Source organism: Chrysochloris asiatica, unplaced genomic scaffold (assembly GCF_000296735.1).
Source record: "Chrysochloris asiatica unplaced genomic scaffold, ChrAsi1.0 scaffold00010, whole genome shotgun sequence".
Lineage (NCBI taxonomy): Eukaryota > Metazoa > Chordata > Mammalia > Afrosoricida > Chrysochloridae > Chrysochloris > Chrysochloris asiatica.
The window spans coordinates 36,111,837-36,130,288 of record NW_006408528.1 but is presented as its reverse complement, the minus strand read 5'-3'; the positions used below and the strand labels follow the sequence as shown (position 1 = coordinate 36,130,288).

At 41.6% G+C, this 18,452-nt stretch overlaps 1 protein-coding gene across 2 annotated transcripts in view; it reads right to left on the bottom strand.

The window, feature by feature from the left end:
• The window catches only part of LOC102825152 (lipoma HMGIC fusion partner-like 3 protein-like), a 675,272-nt gene extending 660,351 nt beyond the window's left edge, over nucleotides 1-14,921 (bottom strand). The window contains exon 1 of one of the 2 annotated variants that reach the window (XM_006834374.1): nucleotides 14,376-14,921. In XM_006834374.1, the coding sequence (XP_006834437.1) occupies nucleotides 14,376-14,814 (439 nt within the window). In that variant the 5' untranslated portion in view covers nucleotides 14,815-14,921. The remainder of the gene's footprint in view (nucleotides 1-14,375) is intronic. The other variant, XM_006834375.1, reaches the window with a different exon arrangement.
• Between the last annotated feature and the right edge of the window lie 3,531 nt (nucleotides 14,922-18,452).

The following is an 18,452-nucleotide window of genomic DNA, read 5'->3' as shown; positions in this document are numbered from 1 at the left end:
ACAGGTCACGCTGATCTTGCGATTTAGTGCATTACCCTGCAGCGCCACACCAGGACTCCAAATTTAGACTTGTTGCTGCTGCTGTTAAGTACCGTGAAGTCGGTTCTGACTCATAGCGACCCTGCACAGGGTTTCCGAGGCTGCAAATCTTTACAGGAGCAGAAAACCTCATCTTTCTCCCAAGGAACAGCTGGTAGTTTTGAACTGCTGATCATGAGATTAGCAGCCCGATTCGTAACCACTACGCTACCAGAGCTGCTAAACTTGTTACTATGTACCAAAAAATCTATGGCTTCAAGTTGATTCAAACTCATAGCAACCCTTGAGGACAGAGTAGAACTGCTTCATAATGTCCAAGACTAAATTTTTACCATAGCAGACCTTCGCCTTATCTAGTGCTAAGTGTCATTGAGTTGGTTTCATAGTGACCCTGTATAGGGTTTTTGATGCTCCCAATCTTTACTGGAGCAGAAAGCCTTATCTTTTTCCTGTGGAGCAGCTGGTGAGTTTGAACTGTGATTAGCAGTCCAATGCTTATCCTACAACACTACCAGGGCTCAATTCAATTGGTTGGGCCATAGTCATGGATGCCTTCCTGTTGTTGTTAACAGCCATTGAGTAGGTTCTGACACATAGAGACCCTGTACAGGGCTTCCAAGAAGCGGCTGGTGAGTTTGAACCTCAAATCTTGTAGTTAGCAGTCCAGTGCTTATCCTACAGCACCATACCAGGATATTCTGATGTCACAATAAACTGATGACTTCAAATCTGAAATTAAAACATTAATAAGTAGCATCAGGTATTTTTTTTCCAGAAAAATAGGAAATACAAGGAATTAACATGTTGATTAAAAAAAAACAGAGTAACATAATCTTTATTTCAGCATAAATCTAGAAATGTTAAATCACCACTGTCTTTGCTTAAGAAGCAAAAATAAAAGTTCACAGATAATATTGAGGAACCTAATTTCAAAATATTTTAGCCAATTTTTAAAGAGCACAGATAAAATGCTACTTTTCCCCTGTTACGTGGTATTACTAAAGATTGAGACTATTCAATTTTGCTTTTGAAATATCTCATTATATTTCTCTTTCACTTGAAGAACTTAATAAAAATGCCTAAATGCTTAGGTCTTGACACAATCAAAAGATTGTCTGGTCCCTGTAGTTATCAAAATATGGCTGATTTTTTTTTCCAACTTTGTTCAGTTGAAGTTCTAAAACAGTTTAAATTTATCTCTAAAATGTATTGTTGTTAAAGTCATTATCCTAGGCAAATAAAATGGAAGGGCTAGACCCTATTAGCACAATATTAAACTCTGAATCAATTATAGTGTTTTGTTAATAATGTGCAAAATCCATTATGGGAATCAGGATGGCATTTATATAACACTGTGGAGTTTATAGAAGGCTTCCACAGTCATTATGCTTCTTGATCCTCAGAACAATCTTGCAAGACCGTATGACCCCGCAAACCTTCTACTCGGTATACATTCACAAGAAATAAGAGCTATGACATGTGCAGACAAATGCATACCAATATTCAATGCAGCACTATTCACAATAGGAAAAAATGGAAACATGCCTATCACTGAAAGAATGGATAAACTTTGGTACATACATACAATGGACTATTATATAACACTGAAAAATAACAATGAGTCTGAGAAACACCTCATAACATGGATGAACCTGGTTCATTATGCTGAGTGAAATTAGTCAATCACAAAAGGACAAATACTGTATGAAATCAATGTTGTAAAAACTCAGATTTTCATCCTAAAAGAAACATTCTTTGATGGCCGCCAAGGTAGGAGGACAGGTTAGAGGGTAGACATATGTTAACTCGATGATGGGAGGGCAATACACAAGAAGGTCGAGTCTGACAGAAGAATAATGAGGACAGGTAAACACAAAAGGAGGTATGTAAGGGCTAAAGGGGATAAAGGTAAATAGTGATAAATATACAACCTTGGCACACTAATGTTCTGAGGGGAGATGCACAGTCTGACTGGATCACTTTGAGTCAGAATTGACTTGCAAAATATATAAACATGTGTGTGTGTGTATGTTGTTTTTGTTCTGTGCTATCGAGTCCATTCCAAGCTGAGCTTGAATCACTGACCTTGTGGTTCAAACTGATCTTGCAGTTCAGCTCATTAACTCACAGTGTCACATATATATACCAAGTCCTGGTGTGGCACTGAAGGTTAATGTGCTGGACTGCAAGGTCAGCTAGAACCTCAAGGTCAGCAGTTCAAGCTCACCTGCCACTGCTTGGAAACCCTATACAGGGTCATAAATATATAACAGTTTGAAAGAGGATATTGGTACATGGGTATTTACCTTTACTGCAAACACAACTATGTATGTGGTGGAGCATACAGGGGGCAAAGTGTGATGAAAACTTCTTAGATATCATCAAACATCTTAAGGCAATGAATTGCTGGGCCTAGGGTCTCAGTTCTCAGGGGACACCACGGTCATTTGGCATAACATAATCCACAAAGACAATGTTCTACAATCTACTTTGTTGAGAAGCATCTGGGATCTTAGAAGCTCATGAGTGGTCATCTAAGGAGTGGTCTCTTCATGTGCAAAAGAAAGAAAAGTGATGAGAATTGCAGATGCTTGAAATCAATTATTCATTGAAAATACCTTTTTCAACAATATAAACAGCTACTATGCACCTGGACCTCACCAGATGGAATACACAAGAATCAAATTGACTATATCTGTGGAGAGAGACCATGGAAAAGGTCAATACCATCAGCCAAATTCAGGCCAGGGGTTGACTGTGGAACAAACCATCAATTGCTCATATGCAAGTTCAGGCTGAAGTTGAAGAAAAGAGTCCACAAGAACCAAAATATGACTTTGAGTATATCCCAAATGAATTTAAAGATCATGTCAAGAACAGAGCTGACATTTTAGACACTAATGACCGAAGACCAGAGAGAACATGAGGAATGCAAAAGGTCATTAAAAAGACAAGAAAAGATTTCTCTTTTAGAGAAGACTCTGAAACTTGCTCTTGAATATAGAGAAGCTAGCATGACTGGAAGAAATGACGAAGTAAAAGAGCTAAACAGAAAATATGAAATGGAGGCTTGAGAATCAACATAAAGAATTATAATGAAATGCACAAAGAGCATGTCATTATAATACTTTTTCTTTTTTTTTTTAGAAACTTAATTGAGAAAGGAAGGTTTCATGGAACCCTGAGTATTTGTGTATTGTATGCTTATTTGATATTCTATGTTAACTCATATTTCAATGTTGATCATTATCTATTAAACTGATATCATGACCCATTAAAGGGTCACCAACCACGGTTTGAAAACACTGTAGTGCAACTTTCCTTTTACTTTGAAGATTGCATAACATACCAACTGGTCAATACTAGTTGTTGAGATCAATTCAGCTTTACAATCTGTAACTAGATTCTCAAAGAGAAACTATGGAATACTTTTTATCAAATTTCATAATGACCTTTTCTTGATTTATCTCAGTCCTGCACTATATTTCCCTCTGCCATATATATATATATATTTTTTTTTTTTTTTAATCCATAATCACGTCCCTTTGAATAGCTTGCGACGGATTTCTTTCTCCGTGACTGGGATTTGAACACAGCGCTACCCAGTAATACACATTCTGGTTCGCTGCTTCTCCTGCACCAATACATGCTTGAGCCATGTTGTTGCTGTTGTTAAGTGACACCGCATCAGTACCGATTCATAGCGACCCTGTATAGGGTTTCCAAGGAGCAGCTGGTGGGTTTGAACTGCTGACCTTGTGGCTAGCAGTCCAGTGCTTATCCTACAGTGTAACAACAGGATCACATTCAACAGGTTTTTGATGTTATCAAATTCCACAGGCTTTTCAGTCTTGAATTTCATCGTATCTTTTGAATTCATACTTCATTTATGTTTCGTGTCACTCTTCTATGTCCTTGTCAATCTTCACAGGATCTGTGTGCCTGTTTTTCAAATACAAGTCTTCTGTCAGATGAGGCTACAATTTCCCATCTTTATTTTACAGCTCACTCTTGATCTTCCCTGAAACCAACTACAATTCATGCAGAGCACCACCCACCTGGCTATTTCCAAAAGGACTTCAGACGCTTAGGTAAATGGTTCTATGATTAATGCATTCATAGATCGCTAAGATTGCATCCCCTTCAAACTCCAGTCTTCCACTGTTTTTTAATAAGGCAAAGAATGTGGAGAACTTTCTTGATGAGTTAACTCTCCATGTCTAGTGCTGAATAAAGGTCTCTTTTCAGAACCAAAACTATCTATCTTCATTTCCGCTACCTTTCACTGCTCTTCCATTAGTCTTTACATTGATAAACTGTAATCTCACAATTTCATGAAATAAGAAAACCAACTTCACTCCACCAGTCTTTCTTCCTGTTGTGCGCACCTAGATGGACTCCATCCTGCTGCAGAATTGGCTTCATTAAGCTGAGGAAAATGATAGAAACCAGGTGGGTTTGAACTGCTGACCTTGGTGGTGGTTGTGTGCCACCGAGTCAGTTCCAACTCACAGTGATCCTGAATAGGGTTTCCAAGGCTATAAATCTTTATGGGAACAGAAAGCCTCATCTTTCTCCCACAGAGTGACTGGTAGATTTGAACTGCTGACCTTGTGGTTAGCAGCCCAGTTCATAATCCACTAGGCTACCAGGGCTCCTTAGAACCCAGGTATGCAAGGTGAATTCTGGCAATTCTATGTCAACAACTTCGATTTCAGAAAGAACTGCTTACTTCCATTCTGCCTAATGGTAGTCAGATATGGTGCATGTCTATATTGGTCAAGAAACTGTTTATGTGTCCCACCCTGAACCTTCTGAGGTGGGACATTCCCACTTGAAAAGACATGCAGACCAACCCAGAACAGCTAGAAGAACAAAAGATACTTTGTGAAAGAAAGACTAAAAAAGAAAGACAAGCAGAAAAAAACCCAAAAGCAGACTGGTTGGCTATTAGAATATTAAGCAAGCTGTTAGACTAGGAGCCATCAAGGCAAGAAAAGTCAGCTCCTCAGGGTAAACCCTCTTCCAAGACTGAAACTCAGAGGGAACCCACAAACAGTCTAATATGCTTGCTGGTGACCACTCTGATCTACTTGTGAGTGGAAATGTGGAAATGCAGCAATGTAGACATGGGCTGAGTTTGGCCATGTTCCATTGACACCCACTGACCTTGAGATAAAAGAGAGAAAAGAAAGAGCTGGCTGGTCTGAAGTTTAGGGAGATGTGTGAACTCCCAAGCCCATGAACACTGGGGGCTAGAGCTGAGAGTGAAGCAACCAGCTGGTCTGAAGTGGGTGGGGGAGGTTTGCAAGAACTCACAAACTTGCAGATAGTACCCATTTGACCTGGCTTGGATAGCTAGGTGACCAGAACTTGGCCAGATAAAGGAATTTAATAAAGGGAGCAAGCATAAATTGCTATAATTTGATGAGCTAGACCTTTGCTTATGGATGCAGTTGCTCAAAATTCTAACCAAAATAGAAGGATTCTTTATATCAAGGATCAAGTTTATCTCCTCAGTACACTGGAGTGATAGGGGCAGGCAATTTAGGCAATGCCTATAAAAAATGGGGGGGGGGAGCTATAAAGGCACAAAGTGACTGGCTTACAAACTTTCATCAGGGTGCTTAGTTTCAGAATGAGAGGGGTAAAGTAGAAACCTCACTGAATAGTTTTCCTCTTTTCCAGATGGATCTAGTGAAAGGGGAATGGAGAATGATGGTGATAGGATTTTATGACTCACTTGTGAGTAATTGTTATCAGGACTAAGTATGATTGTCACAACTGTAAATGTAGAAGATGTATAACTAAAAAATGAGGAGTAGTTAATCTTTCATTTCAGAAACAAAGGATCCTAGGACCATCAAGAGCAAAACGCACGAGTGGAGCATGAGATCCTAACTCATGCTCCTAAAAGTGGCAATGGCCGATGCAATGGCTTTGAGAGATAGCGCAGCTGAGGACTCTAGGCCTATGGACTGAGATGCCCTTTGGACACTTAAATGAATATATATTTTTTTGGTTTGCATGTGTACATAAAAAAAATTTTAATTAAAATAAAGAGAATAGAGGTAAAACTGATAATACCTGGAGGGGATTGTAATCATTGCAGTAAAATGAAATACGATTTGTTGAATGTAAAACTGATCATCTGCCCTGTAAACCTCCACTCAATGCACAATAAAAACTTAAAAGAGGAAATACTAGATCAATTTTGAGTTTGATATGTAAAAAAAAAAAATGTTTCTGCAGTAGCTGTGGAAGTATGTTTGGAAATGCAAAATAATGACTATAATAATATTCATAAACTAATGAATAGTGACTATAATAATATTAATAAACCAATGAAATCATCTCTACAGTGCTCCTGTTTTCCAATTTCATTGTAGGTAGTCTGGAAGCCATGATCAGTGATCCATGACTTAACAACAACAACTCTGATCTTGAACACATCTCTCTCATTTGATGTCGAGTACATTCTGACCCATAAAGACCCTGTATAGGGTTTCCAAGGAGCGACTGGTGGGTTTGATCTTTTGATCCAGTGCATTATCCTGCAGCGTCACACCAGGACTCCAAGATTACAGTTAGGAAAATGTAAACTATGAATTGTATCATGGCCCTGTGCCGTGGGAGTGGCATAGAAGAGAGTCACAGCACTGAACGCTGCATGGAATTGATTGTGTGAACATTTGGGATGTTCACACTGGGAGAGGCTGTTTTCATTTTGTTTTGTTTGTTTCAACATGCTCCAACGACTTTTCATAACACCATTATACTTAAGCCACAAAATAAATTATCTACCATTTGCTATAATGAAGTCTCTTACTTTGTCCTTATTAATATCTTCTTGCTATTGTTAAGAATAAAGGTCAACTTCATGGTCTTTCCTCCTTTCAAATAAAAATCCCAGTTGATTCATTATGATAAGGAAAGATCCACATTAATTAAAGCCGGTGTGATCCCCCAAAGTTCAAATCTATTAGGGAAATTGCACTTTAAAACTCTCTCACTTATCATGTTATTAAACCCCAAATTAGAATTCTCCTGGAGTATTCTTCGCTTTATGCCAGTCTGATCTGAAGTTCTCTCTACTCTTTGCCCCACAGCTTATCTTCTCACACCACACACAGACGTGCACTGAGCCACACTGCAGCAATAGCTCTATGCTTGGCTGTTTCCTTTTTCATTTAAAATGTGCTCACTTTGAAAAATTTCTAAAGTATGTGGGTAAAATGCAATACTCATATATCAGCCAGGCCAACTGGACCCTCTTTATCTTATCACAGCATCATGCCAAATAAAACCAGCAATAAGTAAATAATTATTTCCATGTTAAGCATCAGATATCACATTCTGGTGAGGATTATGTATTAATTATTTACTTACAGAAATACTTAAACACTTGGCTAACATTTGTTAACATTTTCTAACAATTGGGGGGGTAAGCTGTTGAGTGTACAGCTTGACATTCAGTGGGGAGGATGAAGGAGATGGAGGAAAAGCCCAACAACCTATAATATGCCATATGGGTTGTATGGGGCCTGCTTTTTTTCAGAGATGTTCGCTTAAAATCTCACTGCTATAAAAAAAAAAAAAAAGTTTGTTTTGACATTTATATTAATATATTTTCCAACATCTCTTCAATTGTCACATTCCTTGTCATACTACATAAAAGCAAAAAGAAAATAAAAGTTTCTAAATTCTCATTTCAAATCGCTTTTCTGTTACGTTTGGCTTGCAGACAAAAACTCTTAAAGCGGTCCATGTTCTTAGAAAATGAAAACTAACCCCACTAGCCATGTAACATTCTTCCCGCAACACTGGGGAAGTTTGAAATGACTTCTTTGGGATCCCCCATAACTCTATTGGATGGCAGTCCTGGTGATTCAGTGGTTAAGCGCATGACTGCTAATCAAATGGTTGGTAGTTCAAACCCACCAGTTTCTTTGTAGAAGAAAAACGTGGCAATTTGCTGCCATAAAGATTGAGCCTTGGAAGCCCTATGGGGCAGCTCGACTGTGTCCTATAGGGTCAGTGTGAGTTGGACCTGGCAGTAGGTTTGGTTCTCATTGTTACCAGGTATTAGATGCTAGGGAGTCCTGGTGTGGCACTGCAGAATAGGCACTGGACTGCAAACCACGTGGCTGATGGTTTAAACCCATCAGTCATTCCTTGGAAACCCTATACAGAGTTGCTACTAGTTGGAACCGACTTGATGACACTTAACAACACCATCACCACCACCAATTGGAGGCAAGACTTCTCCTTCTCATAGTGCTCAGCATTATCCAAATGGTAAGCACTGGTGACTGTCCTGAACACGGAACTTGCTCTGACTAGGTCACAGCTTACTGCCTTCTTTAGAGCCCCTCCATCTGAATTGTGCACAGGCAGGCTGTCTTACTGATACCCAGTAAGAAGAGATGAGAAACTCTGCAAAGTGCGTCCTCCTCTTCTGTCCTTATCAGTCTGGAAGGTGCTGCAGAGGAAACCCAACCTGGATCATGCCCACCCTCTGCATGGAAGCATGATTCCTACATGTACAAGGAATCCTTTATTTTGACTAATGGATTCTTTTATGAGCAGCCAAACACTAAGGGAAAATTTAGCGAATTGTAAGATGTCATTGACTACACCAGGTTTGTACTAAAGATTACTACCTCTGCATTGGGCAAAAAAAAAATCTCATCACAAATTAGGTTGTCAAATCACAACCATTGGCAGCAAAGAATTGGAAAGAGTTATTTTAGTGTGGTTACTCACTGCCAGCGCCATAAACCACAAAAAACAACAAGCATCGTGTCTTTCCAAGTATGAAGCATCCTATTTCACCATGGTATGGAGGAAAGCTAGAATCGGTCTCTTCATCCCTCTCCTCCTAATTATTTTATTGATTCATTCACTCTACAAAACCCTATCTAACGCCTGCAATGTGCCAGACGTACATACTACTGTGCGCCAGAATACAGCACTGGTGATGGCAACAGCTCAAGAAGAGCAGCCACAGCGAACACTCCAAGTGATGATTTCTTATGCACGAGCCACTGCTCCTAGTGCTTACATTAGTTCATTTAATCCTTGTCCCAATCTCCTGAGGTAGATACATATATATCACCCCTTTACAAATGAGCAATTGAAATACAGAGACATTAATTGCCCAGGTCGCGTGATCAGTAAAGGTCAGAACTAAACTCCAACCCTGCGATGTTTGTCTACAATGTCCATGCTTTGGGCCTCTATGCTTTATTTACAAAAACAGACATAGTTTTATAGAACTTCTGGTGTACTGGAGCAGATAGACATTAAACAAATACTTAAAAGCACATTTCTAATTTCAAATGCTAATGAGTGCTTTCAGAAAAGAGCTGTCATGATGTTGTTAAGTGCTGGTCGAGTTAGTTCCGACTCATAGCAATCCTGTATAGGGTTTCCGAGGAGCATCTGGTGGGTTTGAACTGCCGACTACGTGGTTCACAGTCCGGTGCTGATCCTACATTGCCACATCAGGAAGGTATTATGATAGAGGTTGGCGCTGTAGGATAATGCACTGGATCACAAGGTCAGTTTGAACTGTAGAGTCGGTGGATCAAACTCACCACCTGCTCCTCAGAAACCATAGGGTCTCTAATGAGTCGAAACTTACTCGACGGCACTTAACAACAACAACATTGCAAAGACTCTTCTTACAGGTTTGTTGCTGTTGTTAAGTGCCATTGAGTCGATGCCAACCCATAGCAACCCTGTATAGGGTTTCCAAGGAGCAGCTGGTGAGTTTGAACCACAGACCTTGAAGTCTTACAGGTTAGGGAATGCAATAATTACTCTGGCAATTCTCATCTCACTTAAATGAACAAGTTGAACATTTACAAAAGCACTGCTGGCTAAAAGAGCTGGGCAGAACTATGACTGTGAGGTTGGAGAAAGTAAGTAACCCATTCAACCCTAAACCCCTGGCACAGAGCTTTGCCACCCTAGTGGCCCTTGTTTTTGGTACACTTGGAATTACAAGAAGGGAGGACAGAATCTTAGGAACACAAATTCCCCCATCTCCTGCCTTTATACCTGTTGCTTAGTAAGGTCAACCTGGATCAGGTACCCCTCTTCACAGGTGGAAGGCAATTGCTTACTCATAAATTGGCTTCAACCAAGACATTCATGATGAGTGTCGATAAACCTTTAAATTCCACATAAAGATAGTTTAGCTTATGAAAAAAATAATAAATAAAAGAATTATTTGGTCTATAATGGCTAAAAAGGAGCCCTGGGATGCTATGGGTTAAGTGTTGGGCTGCTAACTACATGGTAAGCAGTTCAAACCCACCAGCTGCTCCCTAGGTGAAAAATGAGGCTGTCTGCTCAGAGACTGTAAATCTGTGAAGATTTACAAAGACTGTAAATCTGTAAAGATTTGCAGTCTCTGAAATTCTATGTGAGACTTTATGAGTGGGTATAATGGTTGAAAGAGCAATTAACAATTCACTCAAAGTACAGTGTCTAGTCAGAAAAACTAATGTGCAAAACAAAATAAAAGCTTCTATGAGATTTGGTCACTGGTAGACTTGGAAACAGAATGAAATACTGATTTAAAGTACAAGACACAGGCATTTCCTCTCCATCTAGATTGTTTTTTAAAGTTTGGATTTTATCAAGCTGCTTGACCAATTACAGATACCGCTTTCCTTTCACTGTTAAGAGAAATCACACAGGAGGAAGAAAATCAAGTCGTTTCTCTGTAGATATGGGAAGACTGGCATCTCTGATTGCTACTATTTTACTTATTATTTTTGTCTTTTATTTTTGTATTAGCCGAGGTCCATAAACATAGGATTACATCCAGAAGTAGCATGACATTAGCTTCTAATTCTGTGTTTCTTAGTGTCACTCTAGCGAGACTGTCAATGGTTTAAAAGGAAGAGGAAGAGGGCAAGGTGTTCATAATAGCACCATTAATTACATGCTCTCTACACATCTAAATAGAAGGGCAAAAGCATTTTCAAGTCCAATAAATTAATACAATAATACTTCTTCTGGTTCATTGTTCAGAATCATAATAAGAACCATCTTGATAACATATGGCCAGAACAATGTTTCCTGCTTTATCCTCTTAGTGTATTATTTCACATTGTTTTGTATATTCTACCTGGTCATGATTTAGGATTTTACCATATTAAAAATGCTTACATAACCAAATGCACAAGTTAATCATCTGACTCCCAAGGAGGGCTAAATAGTCTCTAATAAACAAATGATATATTAAGTCTCATCTTTCATGTTTAGCATATTATACTTAAGATGAATCTCCACACAGTTAAATTGCAAGTATGAAAAAGCTACTTAACATCAAAGAGAAATCATCTAAAGTTTAGAAAGTCATCTTTCAAAGTAACTTACTGTACATTATGTTAAAGTTCTTATTAGCATCACAGGCTTCAAAGAACAAAACAAAACTAGAAATGTTAAATGTAGACACTCTTCAGAAATATCCTCTATATGTCATTCATTAAAAACCTGTGAATATAATTAACTTGGACCCTGACCTGCCTTTAATTCTTCTTTTATTAGCATACCTCACTGACAAAATAATATACTGACAAATAAAATAATATACTTCTATGGTTTATCTGGAGTCCTGGTGTGGCATTGTAGGATAAGAACTGTACTGCCAACCTCAAGGTCAGCGGTTCAAATCCACTAGCTGCTCCTTAGAAACTCTATACAGGGTCATTATGAGTTAGAACCTTAACAACAATGTCTTAGCACTTAACAATAACAACAGTGGTTTATCTAAAAATTAAATAGCAAATAAATTGCATATGAAGTTTTAAACACTATGCTTACAACTTAAGGATCTAGACATCTCCAAAATTTAAACAAATGTCCTTACATCTGTCCTGGTATGGCACTGTAGGATAAGCACTAGACCATAATGTCAGTTTGAACCTCAAGGTCAGTGGTTCAAACTCACCAGGTACTCCTCGGAAACCCTGTATATAGGCTCACCATGAGTCGGAACTGACTAGACATCACTTAACAACAGCAACAAACATTTTCTTTAGTACAAAGACTATCATCACATTTTATACTGGCATTTAGAAAATTGGATATTTATGTCAAAATTCTGAAGTATGACATCGTATTTAACTATCCCATAGTCATTTTTTAATTTAAAGGATTTTTGTGTGTTCTAGTCCAGGAAGAGGAAATAATAAAATATTGTAATAATTGTGATTTGTTTTAACTTCAAAGCCAGAAATTCCTTCCCAAGGACTGTTTTCTTTCTTTTGAAACTTAGGTGCTTAGAGTGCCAACCAAACCTATTGCCACCAAGCTAATTCTGGCTCATAGTGACCCTGTAGGACAGAATAGAATTGCCCTATAGGGTTTCAAAGGTTGTAAATCTTTACAGAAGTAGACTTCCACGTTTTTGTTTTTTTTCCCATGGAGCGACTGGTGGATTTGAACTGCTAACCTTTCAGTTAGCAACCAAGTGCTCAGCCAAGATTCCTGTTTATCACAAAAAGTCTCATAAGAACTGAAATATTTAAGAATATGTAAATATTTCACCTACAAATTACTTTCAGGCCTTTGAAAAACAATCTAATTTGAATCACCAGTCTAAATAGGTCATTTGACTTAGAAAAATTAAAATTAGCTGTGCAGAGTGAATTCTTTTTCTAAAACATCTGCATCTTGCATGTCCTGTTCTCTTCAAAGACAAACCAAGAGCTAAGGATCAAGACTAGCCCTGATATGTGAACTTATTTCAAATTTATTCTGCTTTGAAACAGATATAAAAGTTCACATTATATATATATATGTAAACATAGAAGGAGCCATGGACATCGAGGGTGGAAAGACAAAAGGAAAAGAACTCTTAGACATAAGGAGAATAATGGGCTGCGTTTGAGGTGTGGGGCTCTACTCTTGTTCACTTGGTTACCCTTAACATACACACTTCTGCAGGGCATGTAATCTAAATCAGTCAAGACACCCTTAATTTGAGCAAATACTTCCACACTAGTTTAGTCTCCCACAAGCTTCTCTTATATCAAACTAGCCATACAGGATGATGAGTCTTAAAGCTGTCTTCCCAGAACCTTTAAGAAGGTATTCATCCTATAGTATTCTGGTAAACTCAAACATTAAATCTTTACTTCCAGGAAACCTTTCTAGGCACCAGATAAACTACAAAATCTTGACGCTAAAGTCTTTCAAAAATCAAAACAATAAAACAAAGCACAGATGAGAAAATGTGACTGTCGGAGACATTCTATACCACTCTCTCCATAGCCAGGCCGTCCATCAAACGGATCCCAACAATACTGAGGCGGCAAGGCTCCAATGACAAGGTCTGCCCTTAGATAGGAGGACTTCAAAGGAGGGCTGGCAGAGGCGAAATCAGCATTGGAGGAGGTACAGAAAGTCAGTTTGGTTTAGAAACACCAGAAAATGTACCCCAGCCCCTTTTTTGAGTTAAGAGTAACTTTGATGCTATGAAGTACTTTCAGATATACCTGTTTTCTCCAGCTCTCCACCTTCAACCCCTATTCCCGCCCCCTAACACCAACCGGGCTCTGGGGTGGCCTCTACAATCTCCGTAGAGACCCGGGATGCTGAAGAAACAGGGTTTCCTCTCTGCACACCTCCCAAAAGAACTTCCTGAAAAAGAGATCTTGAGAAATGTTTATTCTCTCAAATCCACGCTCTTTACAGGATAAAATGGAAGGACCTTTGCTCTGACAAGGAATCAAACTGAAGACTTGACAGCGAGGAAACGCTAAGGAACATTCTAGGATTTATGGTCTCCAGATGAATGATAGAATGTTTATAAATGCCCAGGGGTGAGAGAGGCAATTCCCCTCCAACCCCTCCACCAAATCACCCTCCTTAAGCAAAAGAGTCCCAGCGAGGGGCAGAGCAAGCTAACTACTCCTTCCAACATAACCTCTCCAAAGCCTTTCGCCTCGCTGTGCCAGCCCTTCCCGAGTCCCCCAGCCCAGATCTCTCTAAACGGCCGCGTCCCCACCCACCATCTTTAGTTCTGAGTAGACTTGGCCCAGCAACCGCCCTATCTCCCGCGTGTCCCTCTTCTCGGTGGTGTCCCCCGCACTTGGGAGGTTCACGAACGCCCCGGGACCATGCGCCAATGCTGGTTCTAGGGATCCCTGGAGGTTCCGGCTGCCCAGGGCTCCCGCCCCCCACACCCCACTCCTGAGCGGATTAAGTTGCTGGGTACCCAGTTGCGCGCACAGTCACCGTCCCTCCCACTCCGGCCCCTCCCGGGCTCGGGCGCCCAGGGTCCCCCGCCTCCGCGGAGGTGAGCGCGCACTCACCGGAGGTGAGCTGCATCCAAGCACAGATCTTGTACACCGTGGCCGTGTTGCAGAAAAAGAAGAGGGTAAAGCAGACGATGCAGGCGATGGTGAGCATCATGGAAAGGCCGATGAAGAACGAAGCGGCTTTGAAGGCGCCCGAGGGCAGCGTGGAGAAGTCCGTGAAGCTGCCCCTGCAGGTCAGCTCCGGAGAGAAACCGTTGCCGATGCAGTAGTGGAAGAGCCCGAAATAGCCGGCTTGCGGGGTATCCACGCCGTCGCCGATCCAGTAGGGCTGGATAAAGCACACCACATTGACGATGGCAAAGCAGATGGTGAAGATGGCCCACAGCACGCCGATGGCCCGAGAGTTCCGCACATAGTTGGTGTGGTACAGCTTGGCAGCCTCCTGAGCCGGGAGCATCGCGGCGGCGGCGGCAGCGGCGGCAGCTCCGGGCATTCTCCCCCTCCTCCTCCTCGTCCTCCTCCTCCCCCGCCTCTCGGCGCACAGGAGACACACTCGCGGAGCCGCGCGCGCTGCAAGTCCCCTGTCTCCGCCTCAGCCCAACAGCACCAGTTTCAGAGTCTGCATCCTCGCTCCCGGAAAGAGGGCGGGGGAGCGCGAAGCACCCCTCCGGCTCGCCTGGCCCAGCCTCTCACACCCTCCTTCTTTCCCTCCCTCCTGGTCCGGGTTCCAGCCCTCCTCACCACCCTCCACCCCTTTTCCCACCGCTCCCGCGTTCCTGCAGCTGCTGCAGCTGAAGGCGGCAAATCCCGCTCGGGGCAGAGCTGTGCGCGAGCCCAGAGCGCCCCCAACTCCCTTTCCCGCGGCCCGCCCCCTGGCCTATGCCTCTGCTGCCCCGGGTGCGGGAAGGATGGCGGCGACCCCTAGACGCCCCTCCAGTGGCCAGCGCGGGCCAGAGAAGCGGGCCTGGAGTTCGGGAGGGTGTGCTTTAGGAGGTAGCGGGGGAACGCCTACGGAGATTGTAGAGGCCACCCGAGAGCCCGGTTGGTGTTATGGGGCGGGAATAGGGGTTGAAGGTGGTGAGGTGTACTGGAACCAGGCTGATTTTAGGAACCGTTCAGCTCTGCACAGCAACGTGCTTCGACCTCTGCTTCTTTGCCGAGATGCAGGTGCAGACTAGAGAGTCGAAGGGAAAAGAGACGTACCGCCCCCAAGGGACTTTCCTGTTACTACCACCGAACTGCCCCCCTCGGTTACTCCTTGGTTGCCTCGGGTCCAGTGGAAGACCTGGAGGAGACATAGTTCGACAGGAGTCTGGCGGGCAGTAATATAAAAGACAAACCTTCAGGATGGGCTCCTAGCTGCTCAAGGAAGCTTGTATCCTCTTGGAATTTTGTTTGGTGTGTATATTTTGTTTTGGTTTTCCTTTGCAGCTAAATGAGCCGTAGCCAATCGATGCCACACACCTTACTTTAAGACTGGTCATTTTCCCCACACATCCTTCCTTAGCTAGGGCCTGTGTGCGCATGAAGTGACTGCCACAAAAATGGATAGCTTGTTTAGAAACCATAATATGTTTTGTTATTGTTACGTGATGCTGAGTTGGTTCTGAGTCACAATTACCCTGTATAAGGTTACCAAGGAGCAGTTGGTGGATTTGAATCGCTGACCTTGTGATTAGCAGTCTAGTGCTTATCCTACAGTGCAACACCTGAACTTAGCTAAATCAGTGTTATATTTATCACACACATCTTCATTGGCAGCTGTGTGCCCAAACACTGTGGCTACAAACAGGACGACAGACAGTACTTGTTTTAATTACCTGGGCTATTTCCACAACCCACATTCCAAAATTGCAAATAACCAGAGAGTTTGAGGGAGGGGTAAGTTCTCTGCATTTTCCTGTGGCATTGCTATGCAATGCCCTTTGTGCTATTACCTAACTTAATATTTCCCCTTTTCCAGACTTTCTATTGCTCCTTTTGCATTCCCTACCCTCCAAACTCCATTTTCATATTCTATTGCTTGCCTTTTCCATTCCTTCTGACTCTGATATAAAGAAACATAAACCAGAATGTTCAATTGCAGCTGTAGATTTTGGTAACAAACAATTCTGAACCACAAGACCATTGAAAAGAGAATCCTGTTAAAAATTCAAGCCCTAAAGCTACATTTAATTGCATACAGTATTATAATGCAAAAGTCAGATATTAGCTCCTTGAGACTATCTTGACAGTATATCTAATCTTCCAATTCCCTTACTAGAAGAGTGAGCTTCCAGGTAGAATATCAAACTGGGAGTTTAGGATGGCAGTTGCAATAGGTATTCAGTACATAAATGGCTATTATATGAAAAAGGTGTCGTCCCCAAAAGTGAAGACCAATCATGCTCTCCATCTGATAGCCTGAAGATTTGAGACTGTCTGGAGAGGGAGAAGGCAGAGGAATGGGCACGTGACACACAAGACAATGAAGGGGCTGTGGCTGAAACTGGAAAAGGATTTAAAACTCTGTTAGACTCTTACATTCAGCTCATCCTACAGGTATTAAATTTGAGTATCACTGCTCAGTGTCCATTAGGCAGGACTTTGAAAATCAACAGAGGCCTGAATTAAATAGTAGCATGAGACATTCAGGCTTAGGTGAGTGAGAATTTCTAGCAAGTGTGATTGTTGACTCTCAAAAGCCCCTTCAGAAATCAGAGGGACTTAATGGAGGTGGAGAGAAAGAACTAAATTAGAGGTAGCCCAATATAATCGTTGCCAATCTAAAAATACAAACCATGATGATACATCGTCAGTGCATTGGTGGTAGTGAAGGGTCAGAACTCTGTTGGGTTGCATTTGTTCCGTGAAGTTGCTGGCAAATCAGAGGAGTTTCAATATGGAAGGAAGAGGCAAAGTGAGGGTATTCAGATTTATAGGGCTATCTAGCAAGCCATGCATCCTGGAGGCAGAGAGAGTTTTACAGGTTAAAGGGACAGTAATTTCCAGGGACTCTCCCAAGCCCTCAAATTAGCCCAACTAGCTTGTGTGAAGGGATCTTTCTTAAAAAGACCCCTTGCCTCAAAGAGACCTTACTGTTCCCATGGAGCCTTGAGGTGAAAGGTAGGCTGAGAGGTAGGCCAATCATCACAAACCCTAGTTTAGACTCCAGTGCTTAAATTGTCTTTACAGGACAAAGAAAAGACTGGTGAGTGACTCAGATTCAAATGTTGTGATTCAAAGAGCTTTTCTATCTGAGTCATCCCTAAGGAGAGCCTTATTCTTATTCCAGATTTGGAATTGCCTCTAGGCAATTCTGACAAGGAACACACTCAAGTGTCTACTGTTGACCATAGCTACTAGATGGATTCCTGATCCAAAGTGTCCCCATAGATACCCACCCACCCACTGATATCTGAGTTGTTGCTCCTTGAGGGTAGTAGCCAGTCAAGAATCCACAGGAGGACCCTTCCTCATCCTGCCCTGCACCTCAGAAGACTGGGAGAAAAATCCTCCAAGACTCTTAGAGCTACACATGAGCTAGGATACCTGTAAGCTCTTCACATACCATAAATAGGTACAGGTTCCCAAATCTCTGTATCACCCACTCCCAACTTGCCCTTGGTTATGCCCTCATTTCCTAGGAGCAACTGGTGAAATTGAACCATTGACCTTGGTCTTGGAAACTAAGAACTCCAAAGGTTTTGCCTGGCAGCGTACAAACGCCAGGAGTTCAGACAGCTAAACATCTGGGCAACCCATTGCATTCATCAAATATGTGACCAAGAATGCTGTTTTGGAAAGGAGGATATAATAAAATTAGCCTGATTCAAGCTAAGAAGTTGCTATTGATAGAAAAGTATTTTGAAACTATAACATGATTCATATGTGCTAAATAACTAGTAGAAGGTAGTGTCATCAACAGCATAGAATTAGAAACACTGAGCACTCAAAACCACTTAAAAATTACTTTCTCCTACTGCCACAAAGAGTCAGTAATGAGACCCACTCTTTCCCCCAAACTGTATCTCAATGAATGTTAGGACTATAAAACAAAAACAACAGAATAGTTTGGTCATGTCCACTGCAAAAAAAGATCCTGGGTGAGTTAAAGGGGCAAACACAGGGGGCATGTGTGCAAAAGACATG